Genomic DNA, 14,669 nt, shown 5'->3' on the forward strand with positions numbered 1-14,669 from the left:
GAACAAGTGAGCAATTAATTGGATGAATATATGGATGGAGGGAAAATAATCTATGACAGGATGAGTTATATTACACTTTCATAGAAATTGAAATACATTCAAGTAGATCTATGTATAAACATTTATGAAAGCAACAATAATAACAGAAGCCTCCCTAAAATAAAAGACAGGCACACTGTTTCATTGCCTCAGACCTAAAAATAATGGCTAACTTCAAATACTTCAAATACTCAAAATATACAAAGGAAATGAACACTACCAAACACAGTTTCAGAGCCAACATGACAATAATACCAAAAATAGATACAGGTAAAAAAGAAAAAGAGGTCATGAACCTGAAAACAGGAAATGATAGTTACAAGTAAGGGGCTGTAGGAAAGAAAGGAAAGGAGAGATGTTATGTAATTACAATCTCAGAAAAATGTCTGATTTTTAATTCAATATGTGTAAATATAATTTAACATATAGTAAGATGATTGCTGACCATATTAAATTATTTTCATTTGAAGCATGTAAAGGCCACATATAAAACCTAAATCCAATAGGTATGATAGCAGGAAGAGACCAAGGGACACAAATGACAATATTATCTCAATAAAGTAAGGAAGGCCTTTTACGTATATGATGGGGAAGTCCTGTGTTTATGTCAATAAAGCACTGTTGGACAATAGGGAAGCAAGATAGGTGGGACTAGGAGTCTAGGAGGATTCTGGAAAAATGTTGTGAACTGAGCCTTCATCATGTGATCGCTGGAGAAGAGAATGCAAGTCTGGTGTTCTCAAAAAGATAAGTCCTTTAATATATATATATATATATATATATATATATATATATATATATTGATGATTATGGGTCAATAATTAAGTCAGAGCTAAACAAGGAAAAATAATAGTAAAGGACAACAGCTTATAATTAATATAGTGTCCTGTGTGTCATTTGGGGGTTCAAAGAGTTCTGCAGGGCCAAGGCGGCTGGTGGGGAAGAAAACAGGTTACATAATGGTGTCAGCATGTGGGAATGACAAAAGCTTAAAAGGGATTTTAGAACCAAAAGAACAAAGAGAAGCATGGCTTCTTGGTAGCACCATTTTTGTCACGTGGGCCCTGTTTTGCTAGACACAAGCAGAGACTCAGGCGACTGTCTTAAGGGAGTTTTCCTGACTCAGCATAAGCAGGAAAAAAAAACCAGCAAAATTCTTTTAAGAGTCTCTGCTAACAAGTGAATGATGTGCATGAGCATCTGGCAGTTGCAGTGACCACATCTTCAAGCCAGCACCATGCTGCTGGATGTCAGCATAGACTGAGACAGTGAGCTGGAATCAAACTTATGCCCACCATTTCAGAAAGCCAGTAGCTGTTTCAGATTTAATTTTAACAATATTCTTTAGCCTATATAAAATACTTGGCCAGAAAAACATAAAGTTTTACAGTAAAGTCACATTCATATGAAGAAAAATATAGGTAGACTTGGGAGAGTAAAAGAAACAAGATATTGGAAAAAATAAAAATAAAGTAGCTGGGTGTGGTGGCACACACCTTTAATCCCAGCACTCCAGAGGCAGAAGCAGGTAGATTTCCAAAGAGATATCCTGTCTCAGAGAAAAAAATAAATGAAAATAAAAGAAATAGTGTAATATAAGCCATGTAAAAATGGAAAATACACAAAGTCTGGATACTGTATACTATTGTATTTTTTAGTTGTTCAGTGGCTAAGGAAGAAACAACTGCTGAAATACACTTGATTATAAATGCTGATGAATTAATCCAACTTATGTATTTCAAAAATGCTTTGAATTCTAACTTTAAATATAAGGACAAGTTACTTGGGAAAAGTTTTTGTTGATGTTTCCACAGAAAATGGAATGCTGTGGATTCCTTTCAGGCTTCTGTGGTTTGATAAACCAAGACCCCCAAAAGCAATGGCCCAAATGATCCAACACTTAAAACAGCTGAGATGATGCAGCCTTACAGAGTACAAAAAAAAGGACTTGCCCAGGTTTCTGAGATTTGTCTGATCTCCATAGTATGGACAGTGCCCCCTACCAGCAGGAAGCAGTTTGGAATTAATAACACCCAAATTCCCAAATAATGTTTATAAAATTTATTTCATTTAAATGGGTTGCTTATAATTGGTTAATGATCACAACCAATCTCTTTTTAAAAGTAAAAGGGGATTATGGTAGGAAATGAATACTTTGTATTAGTATGGTTTTTCATTTATTGATACAAATTCAAGATCAATTTTGTGATATGTATATTTTTCCTCTTGTTTAAATACTTAGTTTATACTGATCTTTTAAAATATAATACATAATTAAATACAGATTATAGATAGTTACTTATAATAGTCAGAACTTATAGTTAGGTTAGTTAGGTTTTCTAGATATAGAAATATATTTGAGATAGATAGACAATCTTCAAACCATTCAAAGACCTTCATAAAATGGCATTTACAATGGTTTAGGGTTTTTCTTGACAATGAGAAATGTCTGCTCCTGGCAGTACCAATTATGTCTGAGAGGAAGATGGGCATTGAAGAAACTTGTTATGGAGTTTGCTTTCAACATGGAAAGATTAGCCATTTGGGCAAGAAACTGCTCTTGCCTGGACTGCTTGACTGTTGCTGTAAAAACTTGACATGCAGTACCCACAGGAAAGTGACTGCTGAACTCAAACAGAACTATAGGGTTCCTGCTTCATGGAAGAGTCTACGAGACTTTGCAGGACACAGAAGAATGACTGGCAGACTTCCAATGCAGATGTACAGCTTGAAATTTCCTGCTTTGCTTAAAACTCTTCCAGACACACTGTGGCCTATGTGCTGAATATGGATGCCCCAATGTTACAGAGGAATTTCAGGTGACTGTCCAGGTAGCAAGATGTCTTTGTCAATTCTAGTATTTATATATTATCCTTCTGTGGTCTTTGATGGAGTTGAAAACAGATAGTTATAGTTTTTCTTAGTTATGATAAAAGATAAGTTACATATAAGACTTTAGACTCACAAAGATAGGATAGATGATATTTCTTTAAATCTTACTAAATATTAATGAACAAAATATTGTAACTATAGTTCTTACTTGATAACTGTTCTGTTACATATAATGTGACTATGTTAAAGTTAAAACCTTTCTTTTTATTTAGACAGAAAAGAGGAGATGATAGGGAAGTCCTGTATATATGTCAATAAAGCACTGTTGGCCAATAAGGAAGCAAGATAGGTGAGAGTAGGCATCTAGGAGGATTCTGGGAAATGTAGTGAACTGAGCCTTTGCCATGTGATCCCTGGAGAAGGGAACACAAGTCTGGTGTTCTCAAAAAGGTAAGTCCTTCTAAAAATATATATTGATGATTATGGGTCAATAATTATGTCAGAGCTAAACAATGAGAAACAATAGCAAATGGCCAACAACTTATAATTAATATAGTGTTCTGTGTGTTATTTGGGGGTTCAGACAACTCTGTAGGGCCAATGTGGCTGGCAGAGAAGAAAACACATTACACATATGCCATTATACATCCACGATAAATGTCCTCATAAAAGTGGGAAAAATGAATAGACCCAAATATAATGAAGGTTAAATATAATACATTTAAAGCCACCATTATAATACATGGGAAAGTTTTTTTTTTAATTTCAAGAATGTCCAGGCTCCTACTTCTACTCTTTTTAAATATTTTGCATGAGGTTTTTTCTAGAAGTATAAAACAAGAGATTACAATAAGAGGGAGGTTAAGAAAGGAAGGAAGTATTCTAATTATCATGATTGCAAATTTCATGATTCTACAATTCAAGAAAACAAAAGTTATCACCAGAACATGATTGCATTTGACATCAGTTTTTCAGAAAGTAAAGAGATGTATGGAATAAAAACTCATAGTAGGTTTTCTATGTATCAAAATGACTTTCACAAGAAAATGTCAGAAAAATTGTATTCACGCTATCTTATAAAAATGAAATAATGTACTTAAAAATAAACAAGAGAAATCAAAGTTTTCTACACTGAAAACTTTAAAACCTGGAAGTAATATGTTGAAGGAGACCCTTCAGGATGTATCGAACTCTAAACTGAGTAAATGGAAAAATTAATGTTATTAGCATGGCTGTACTACCAAAAGCTGTAGATACAAATAATTTCCTTGAAAATACTATCTTAATACTAATATGGAATTATTAGATATCCTGCTGGCCAAGTTAACCTGACAGACCAAATCAATACTATATGAATGCCACACCCAGTTTCAATTTGAATTATAGTAATAACAACAAATAGCAAGGTTGTTAATACCCACATAGGTTAAGAAATGAGGTCCTATGGGCAGGGAGGGTTTTGAAGGGAATACAAATAGTAGTGGTATAGTAATAGAAAATAAAATAAAGGAACAGGAAAACTTCAATTGCATAGTGGGAGGGCAGTAGAGTATGGCATTTGTGAAGATACTTCAAAAAGGCATATTGAAGCCTACTACTATGCAAACTTTCATATGTGTGTGTACACATATATAAATTTCCATATATACATCTATTTAAAAAAGATAGAATCGTGTTACCCTGTAAGGGGATGACAATGTCCTTATTAGATGCCACAGGGCAACAAATCAAAAGCCCAGTGCCAAAAATAGATTGTGTCTTTTGGAGTTGTTAGCCAATGAGGTCGTATAGACCACAAACTGAAAAGCCTATTGCCAGTGTTCTCGGTTATTCTTGAGAACTTGATTTCTGAGAATAACACACACCTGTATCATAAAAGAGAAATCAAGTAATGATATGCCCATTGGAACAATAATATCATGAATGTCATGGAAGTAACTGACCGCTTTTCTGGTTGGATATATATAGAATCATAGTGAATCTGAGACAAAAGGTAGCTGAATATAATCAAAATGAAATGTATAAAATATCAAAAAACTAATAAAAATATTTTAAGTGAACACTCATTAGCTATCACTCATACACACACATACATATTATACATACATATATTCAATGTGTGTGTGTGTATGTATGTATGTATCAAAATTTCAGCCTTCACGAGAAACTTGGAACTCTTCTTGAATAAGAGTGAGAGAATGAGTATTATCTTTATCCTGGTTTTAGAAGAAATTTTGTCACTTTCTCCCTATTTAATGTTTGCTGTTGATTTGCTATGCATTACTCTTATTATTTTTAACTACGTTCCCTATTTTCCTAGTTTTCTGGTTTATGAAGAGATGTTGAACATTACCTGAAGCCTATAACTTTCCTATGAGATGTTCATGTGATTTGTGACTTTGTATCTATATGCTAACTGCATTATATTATTTTTCCCATCTGTTGAACAGTCATTGAATATTTACAATGACAATCATTTGATCATGATCAATGATAATTTTTCTGTGTTCATTAATTCAAATCAGAAGAAATGTTATTTTATGGTTATGTGCTTTCTTTGCTTTCATATTAAGATCATGCTGTCATGGTAGATTAGAATGAGTTTTATAGTGATTCCCAAGTTTCTAATTTTATAGAAGATTTAAATGAACATTAGCATTAGTTCCACTTAAATATTTTGTAGAATGAAGAAGAATACCAGAATCCAGTAATACGCTAGCACTTTCTGTGCTGAGACAATATATATGTTTGTGTGTGTGTGTGCGTGTGTGTGTGCGAGTGTGCGTGTATGTGTGTGTGTGTGTGTGTGTGTGTGTATAACATTTAGGTGTATAAACTGCTTGTCTCTTGGATTTCATACTTCACAATCTAATGACATACTAATGCACCAAAGTTTCCCATACCCTTTGCTCCTTTGTTTTGTTAGTCCTTTGATCTACATTTATTTTATCTTAAAGCGATGTGATGATAGTGGCATACGTTCCTGGGTTTTTTTATTCTACAATTTCACAATACCATAACCTTACAAGCTATATTATTATTTTGTTTTTTATTTGTGAGTCCTGACATAGATTTTTCTTGAGCTAGATTGGGCTACTTTCCCACTGTCTTATAGAAGAATACTAACTTTCAAAATCCATGTGCATCATGCTCTAAAATATCATGATTATTCTCACCATGTGTTTCTCCATTGTCTTTATGTAGAAATATATATAATAAAAAATTAGTGATGTCCAATATGTCTAATAGCATCAGTTCCTTACTGATTTCTTGTAGTGCTATATATTCAATAAAATTCTATCTTCTTTTGTTGAATATATGAGATATATTGTTATAGATTGTACATTAACTTATAGATATTTGGTATTTCTCATTTATCTAAAAGTATTCTGTCATACCATCAAAATCATACTCATAGTCAACCCACTCAATAAATTGACTGAAAAATAGAGCAAAAATATATCAAATTATCAAATATAAGTGAACAATTTTCTCATGGTGAAGGAAGAAAGAGCAGAGAGTAGAGGGACCATCACATTTAGCTCCAATTTCTATTGATAAAGACACTAAGACACTGTTAAGTTGTTCAAGAATGTGTTTTAGAAAACCGATAGTGCACCCCCAAGAGAGGCATTTACTACTTCTAAATAATAAATTTTGAGGTATAATCAGAAATTAGTCTTTGCTATTGTGTCATAAGTCATTAATGGCATTTTTCTGTCTCTAATCTCAAAGTCTCAAAAACTGCAAAGGAGTGTAAAGCCATAATGAGGGGGATGAAACATTGTAGGATCTGTTCATCTCTGCATTCCTTGCTTTGTTACTTCAACAACCTGAAGATGAGGGCAAAGTACTAAACAATGCCAGTGTGAACTAAACTTGATACAAGCTGAAAAAAAACTTGTTGTACCCAGAATGAATTGAACATCTGGAATTTGTCTAAGATGATGCTCAGGAGACAAGAATGCAGAACAACATGGTCGAAGACAGAAATTTAGAGCCATTTTACACTTGTGGTCTAATACACATCAAATTATTGATAAAATTCACAGTACTTACAGATAATGCAAATGCATATTATTTGTATTGTCAGTCAGTATCCTTCAAAAAGTCCAATAAATTCTCATTGACATTCAAAATGCAGCTGACAAATTCAATGTTTTTTATGGATTTTTAGGTACCGTATAACAGTAACACTATTTTTAAATTCTTATAGTTTTAATTCCAGGACTCTGAAGTAAGTTGTATAATGTGTTAGTTAGGTGCTTAAAATCTGTCATTTGTGAAATATTTTGCTCTTGCATGAAATCAACAAAAGGCATTTGGACCAATTGACTAAGACATTGGAACTTTCAAATAGTTTTTATTTTTAAAAAATAGAAGGGAAAATTTACAGGTAGTTTTGCAGTATTGCCTTATCAATGGGCATCTCAGAAGCAGATGGTAGAAATTTGCTGTTAGCAGTTACTTTGATGAATCATTCTGTACTTGAGGACCTCAAAGTAAGTGTTTACTCTGTGGGAATCTCTGAGCAAGCAGCGGATCAGGTTATAAAAGGAAAAATGGCGAACATCTTCATTGCTTGACTGTAAGGATGGCAGACCAGACCAGACAACGTGGGTATCATTATCCTTCTCTCCAATCTAAACATGATCACCATAAGGATAATAGCAAAGTATTAATTATCTTTTAGTATTTTAGATGTTTAGTCTTTCTAAATATAGATTTGTGACAGTACCTGTATAGTCAAAATTATAAAATAAACATAGATTTTCATGGATATACTTTACTGAACCCCTAATGAACATTTTTTCTGGTACATGTGAAATTATTAATAAAACGTTTCTTATAGGAGTTGATAGATGGACAACCAGCAGGTAGCTATTTAATTTTTGGCAAGGGTGAGAAAGGGGCAGTTGTTTCATTTTTATTATTGGACAAACGTTGTGTGTCCTCAGTATAGATTCAGCCTTGTTTTGTTTTGTTTTTTCTATATCATGGAACTTGGCAGTAAACCAGTTTCCCTGTTGATTTCAACCAAATCAGTCTCCAAATAATATGGGTACAATAAAGCCTAGAACAAATTAGGATTGCTTTGGATGGTTCAAGAGGCAAATATTCAAGGGATGACTGCGCTGGATCTGCTGAGGTAGTTAGACATCTGTCTTTCTACCCAGGAAAGATACTACAAAGCAAGAAAATTCTGGCTTCTTCTTCTACCCCGGGATAAGATGACTCTGTGTAAAGTATATTTGAGAGGTGTGGTGTTGCTAGTATCCATTTTGATACTCAGACTATAACAGACATGGATGCCTATATTTTCTGTTTCCAAGATTTTCTTTTTTTTTGAGATAATAAAATATATTATTTCCTCCCTTTCCTTTCTTCTTCCAAACCCTCGCATATACTGTTCCTTGCTTTTTAAAATAAAATTCATGGCCTATTTCTTGATTAATTGCTATTACATGTTCATATTTATATGTATTTGCCTATGTATTCCTATGTGTAACCTGACCAGTCTGTATAAAGTTACTCATATGTATGTTTTCAGGGATAACCATTTGGTACTGGAAAACCAACTCATGAACTTTTCCTTGATGAAGCCTATTTCTCCTATCTTAACATAACTTAGGTGCTTGGAGTCCTTTATGTGGGATTGAGGCTTTATGGAACCTCCTCTGAAGTCCTTGCCAGTTTGGTATATCTATTGATGTTGCTCATATTTATCTCATGTTTATGTAATCATGTTGCTGAGACTATGGATGAAGCTTCTGGCATTCCTAGGATAAACATTCTTATGTAAATTCCCTGATCCTATGATCCTTAAATCTTTCCTCCCCATCTTCTGCAATATTTCCTGAGCCAAAAATGTGGGGACATTTTGTAGAACTTGTCCATTGGAACTGGACTTCACAACTCTGTATGTTGACTGGCTGTGGTTTTCTCAAATAGTCTCCATGAACTATATTGCTTTTTATTTTTTTTTGCAAAGTAAAACATTGAAAATTATAGTAGTCATTATAAAGAACACCTCATTTAGGCATGAACAAAGCTAAGAACTGTCTGAAAACTGCTCACCTTGTTGAGTATTGCTTTAACTCCCATCCTGAGTTCTTCAAATTTTGCCTGAATCTCTCTGGCTTTGGAGAGAATAGCATAAGTGTCTCCTTGCAATGCAGACATTTCATTCACAAGATGAAACAGAGGGTCACTCCAGGAATACAGTAGACTGCTTATCAAATTCAGTAGTACTTCTGGCTAAGTAACCATAATTTAACAATCATATTAGAATAAATGAAATTAAATATATCCTATACAGGCAGATTTACTAAAAAAAACTATAACATTTCTGTAGCTATTAACATTATTTTAGAGATGACAAAAGTTGTACGTGTGAAAATGTAGCCATTAATATTGTTATGAATTTTGTTGAAGATTAAACACAGTGCTGTCAGTAGAGTACTCTATGAAGTTTCTAGCAAAATAATCCCTCTCAATAAACACTTACATTGCTTTCTAGAACTTGCTCCTTGTTTTCTGGAGTATCAAAAGAATCAGTGGGGCAGCTGTCGGGGAACCTGTCATTGTAACTCTTGCCCTGGGCATACTGTTTATCCTGAAAATGATGTAATATTAAATACGTTAGAGATTAGAAAATATATGAATGAGCCAATAACCCAAATTCTAAAACATTTGGTAGATATTTAATTTAAACTTACCCGAAGAGAACTGATGCTTAGAAAAATGAACCTAGACAACTATTAGTGGGCGGAGATGTCATAGATCCTATTACTGTCAGTTCTTAAACCAATGTATTCTGTAACAGTAATCGAAATACACATATCCACAGATAAGATTTATCTCACCCCTCGCTGAAGAAGGTTCTTCTTGAAATAGATGGAGACCATCACAGAGTTACACAACTGACCAAAATTCAGAGAATGAGTGACTTTGAGGTTCCCAATCACAACTGATACATCTTTAATGCAATCCTTTAACCTGGACTCTATCAAAGTATCTTCTTCATTGCTCTGCTTCTCTGTTCTTCTCCCAACTCAACCTTCTTGATCCCTCATGTTCTCCTGCTCCAATTTCTCCTCCTCTCTCTACTACTCATTTTTATGACCTCTCATGGGAGGCTTCACCCTATCTGAGGTGTGAATGGAGGTGGGATGGGGAGATGGTGTGGGGTTGGGAGGATGAGAGGAAAAGGGAACTGGGATTAGTATGTAAAATAAGATTGTTTTAAATTTAAATTAAAAATTAAAAATCCTAGACTCAGAGAAACTCTCAAAGGGGGAGTAGGGCAAAAAGCTTGTAAAGACAGAGTCCCAGAAAGCATGCTGATAGATAGCTTCCCCCTAGACATGACAGGTAAAGTGATCCCTGAATTCTCAAAATTATGCTGCCTGAACAAGACTAGAATAATAATAATACTAGTTAACATATTAATATGGGCAGGGGAAATCCCAAGTAGCCCTATCTTTAGATGAAGTGCTACAGGCGTTCCATGGCTGTGAAGAGAGGGCAAACAGTTGCTTCCTGAGATGAACTCCCATATAGGTTGTTTAACTCTAGGCAGTTAGACATAGATAAATGGACATATAAGCAGGAAAATGTGAACATACATATATATATTATACATATATATGCATACATACACATATATTTAACAGCAATAATAAGAGATCATGAATTTGTGACAGGAGGACATTGGATATTTTGGTGAAGAGAGTGATACTCTCATAGAATTAGCATTCACGTATGAAATTCTAAAACAATTACAAACTGATATAGAAAAAATTGAAATTAATGTTAAGAGAAAGACTTTTTAATATACATTTTAAAACATGATCTATAGTCTCCTTTTTCCCACCTAACTCTCAAATATCCCAAATTCCTCCCTTGTTTGTTATCCTCTGACTTCTTAAAAGTTCTGCAAGTCAACACCAACAATAGCAAAACTAAAAATTACTAAGTGTTGCATCATCTTTGTCAGACATTTGTTGCAAATGCCATAGTAACTAAGTGTGTACAGTCTCTAACTTACTTTTTAGACACCTTAATACTAAAACTTTACTTGCTAATACATCTGCATCTGTACAACTGTCATTTACCAATGTCATTGTGAATTCAGAGTGCTATTTTGCTGATTGTACCAAGTCATAAAATTCTTGGAATAATATTATTGGAAGTAATAAGCAATAGAAAAATAGCATTTTCAGGGGTGTTGGGAGGGCATGGGAGGAAGGGAGGGAAAGGGAGAGGGACCTGGGATTGACATATGAAGCAACCTTGTTTCTAATTTAAATTTAACTTTAAAAATAAAAATTAAAAAATTATAAAAAAGAAGAATAGCATTTGCATTTAATAATATTAATCCATTAATTTTCTATAATGGATTTATTGCTTAAAATCATTATTTAGAACTACATTCGTGATGTTTTTCATAGTTTGAAAGCATACTTAGGACGACTTCACATATTCAAGGCATTCTACCAAGAAATGAGAATGGCAGAAACAGTGTATAAAATGAATGCTGGAACCGTGTGTGTGTGTGTCTGTTATGCAGACTTGAGTCACATTTTAATATGTCCATTGATATATGTATAGAAGTGCTCACTGATTGCTCTAAAACAGGTAGTAGCACAATTTGCTGAATCATGAATGCAGGGCATATTGCCATCTCTACAGCAGAACTCCTTGTTACAAACACATGAATTTGAATTGCTTACAAATGATTCACTGCATTTGCAGATTTATAAAGAAAAATATTGAAAACTTTTGCTCCTGATAACCTGTGTGTATAACTCTACTGTCTGCAGTTCTCTTTTTCTGCCTATCTAAAGTACCCAAAAGAAGGAACACCAGTGTGGGCCAAACCACTAAATCAGTGGTTCTCAACCTGTGGGTCTCATCTGCCTCAGGGATCACACATCAGATATGCTGCATATCAGATATTAACATTGTGATTTATAATAATAACAAATTTACATATGTGAAGTGACAATGCAATAATTTTATGGTTGGGCTTCACCATATTATGAAGAAGTGTGGTAAAGGGTTAAAGCATTAGGAATATTGAGAACCACTGTATTAATAAATGGATAAAATTCATACTTTTATCTTAGCTATACATTTTATGGCTTTATGCCACGAGCATGAATTAAAACAAAGTTCAAAATTAGAGGGAAATATTAAAATTGTATCATGTGAGGAAATAGCTGACATTTCTTGAGATTGTCCCTTCCTCCTGTCAAAGACTTTAGTGGCTACTTCTTCTACGTATGCTCCTATATTGCTGGAAATTTGGGTCATGATGCTTTCCACTTTAGGCTATACAACTTCCCAGCCAGTAGCATGAAGGCCCATTTTATAAAGAAGCCGTAAGTCAGCGGATTACTTACAAATTCAGTGAACATTTTTGCAGCTTGGCTTCTGGTGATCTGAGACATAAAGGTAGTCAATTTAAACAGTTTCTCTAATGTCTTCTGGGTATCACCATCCCTCTTGACACAGATGGGTGCAGAGGTCACATTCTCCCGCAATAGCAGGTAGGACACCAGGAGCAGGAGCGGTGCCCTTGCTAAAGAAGAGAAGGCAGTCTGAGATCCCTTTCTCTTAGGTTGTGAAGAATCATCCCTTTTACACAGTTTGGTAGTTTTAGATATACTAAATGATAAACATCTTCCACTGTGCAAGTTAAGTTAATATATATTTTGAAATGTGACTAATACACTGAATTTTTAATGGTATTTTCAGACATGTTTCTGATTTTTCCTAACACGTGGAGCTTAACATAAATCAGGATGATCTCATCCTTGTCTCCCGTTTGTTTAATGTCCTGCATATTTTTCTTGGTTCTGAGCAATAAGACACTCAAGAATCTGTAATTTGTAGTTCAGTGTCCAATATTAGCATATTTGACCCTAATCTGTCAAAGGCAACATGTACAGGTTTGCTTTATCTTCTCTATTTGTAGAAATACATTATTTGCCTTTTTATTGATATTGAGGATAGAGAGAATGTTATCATAAGCATGATGCCACTGCCTGGACTTGCAAAATCAACTCCAAAATGCCATGTATTTACTTATTTGGAAGACATTTCATACATTTTCCTCTCAATTTTATGTTTACAATAAGCCTATGATTAAGCTTAGCAACATAGTTATAATAAAAACATAAAAAATAAAATGCATTTGCAGTTTATGTGATTATTTCATTGTTCAGTTGCTAGCAATTTTAGAAGGCAATGCACTTACATGCACGCACGCACGCACACACACACCCCCCCACACACACCACACCCCAAGGACTTTGCATATCCTTTGAGGCTGTGTTTCCAAGGGTTGTCATCATTACTTGTAAAGACCCACACTTGATATGTCACTCGCTCCAGGAATTTGATTTTATCTATTTTCTCTTCTCTGTGTAACAGATGTCTTTAAATGTTTTTGCAATGATCATTATTGGTTTCATCAGTTACCTTTACATGTGTCCTTTACATGGAGAACCACAGAACTGTAGCACATTAATAGTTTGCAACAGGGTGATACACCACCCATGTATCAAATTAAAAGGATATTTACTTTTGTTGACACAAGTCTGAAACAAATTATATTATAAAATGTGACTCTTATGATTCTATATTTCATAAGAAACTTTGTTTATACTAGCATTAATCTCCAACACAGAAAAATTGTGGGGGACAGCATGGAAAATATCAACACCCAAATACTTAAAATATTTAAATATACTGAAAATATATATAAAATACAGATAACAATTTCATATACAAATAAAAATACTGTCAAATAACTCATATTACTACATATTTTCAAAAATGCACATAATTTCTTAAATTTATTCTATGAGTGACATGTATATATATTAAAATATGTATGTGTACACTCAGTCCATTCATCAAATGAAGGAATTTCTGTGTCCAAAAAGACTATACATTACTTCCTTTTTCTATATAAAATGAAGTTCATAGTTGTTACTCATTCATTTTTCTGGAAATATTAAGAAAATACAAGCAAGTTAACATTATTGTGAGGTTATGCATCATTCTTTTACTTGAACCTAATTTTCAATATTCCATAAGACTCACATCTGCTATGCATGCATACATTTCTCTCCAGAAGTAACAATTTGATTACACTCATTCAAGTGAAAGAACTGATGGTTATGTCTCCAGAACCAGAGTATGTTACTTTCTTCCTTTCTAAGATGTTACTAATTTGATCTATTAGAATCTTCTGCTCTCTGGATTGGAGAGATGGTTCAGCTATTAAAGCTAGGCTCACAACCAAAAAATATAGAATCTTCTGTTCTCATTTCATCTTGATGTCTCCTAATCTGCAATTTTCACTTTTGGAAATGAACCGTTCCTTGTTTTAGATATACCCTTTTCATGTAATATTCTGATAAATGCCTGGTTTTTAATCCCTTGACATAGATAATGCACCCCACCACACACTTTGCACATCATATCAGTTAAGACAAACAAAATGTCTCTAGACATAACCACATGTCTCTATGTTAAGATGACTCTCTTTTGAAACCCACTAATCCCAGAATGTAATCTATTTCTGGAGAAAAATACACAAAGTATATCTAAAGTCTATGCAGCTTTGCTTCGCCTAATTAGTTATGAACAAAAGTCCAATTATCCCAGATAGGTTAACAATTATACCAATAAACAAACTACCCAATTACAATGTTCTAGCATCTATAGAGTAACTCAAATGAGGAATTACTTACAGGAAAATGTTGGAATCAAAGAGAGTGGCA

At 33.8% G+C, this 14,669-nt stretch overlaps 1 protein-coding gene across 1 annotated transcript; it reads right to left on the minus strand.

Moving 5' to 3' along the window:
- Positions 1–7,323: 7,323 nt before the first annotated feature.
- Positions 7,324–13,944, minus strand: LOC101842318 (prolactin-2B1-like). Its single transcript, XM_005066434.2, has 5 exons — positions 13,914–13,944; positions 12,279–12,457; positions 9,380–9,487; positions 8,950–9,129; positions 7,324–7,514 (listed from the first exon to the last, which is right to left on the minus strand). Exons 1-5 carry the CDS (start codon positions 13,942–13,944, stop codon positions 7,329–7,331), a joined length of 684 nt encoding a protein of 227 aa, XP_005066491.1. The 3' UTR covers positions 7,324–7,328.
- Positions 13,945–14,669: the final 725 nt, after the last annotated feature.

Source organism: Mesocricetus auratus, unplaced genomic scaffold, assembly GCF_017639785.1.
Source record: "Mesocricetus auratus isolate SY011 unplaced genomic scaffold, BCM_Maur_2.0 Super-Scaffold_100013, whole genome shotgun sequence".
Taxonomy (NCBI): Eukaryota; Metazoa; Chordata; class Mammalia; order Rodentia; family Cricetidae; genus Mesocricetus; species Mesocricetus auratus.

What these genes read in the sequence shown, in the direction of transcription:
- LOC101842318 (XM_005066434.2), bottom strand. Translation starts at nt 13,944, where the DNA reads ATGATGCATAACCTCACAATAATGTTAACTT. An exon ending in CCTCACAATAATGTTAACTT is followed by an intron (nt 12,458 to 13,913) that starts GCTTGTATTTTC and finishes TCTCTTCTTTAG; the next exon opens with CAAGGGCACCGCTCCTGCTC. An exon ending in AGCAAGTTCTAGAAAGCAAT is followed by an intron (nt 9,130 to 9,379) that starts GTAAGTGTTTAT and finishes ATGGTTACTTAG; the next exon opens with CCAGAAGTACTACTGAATTT.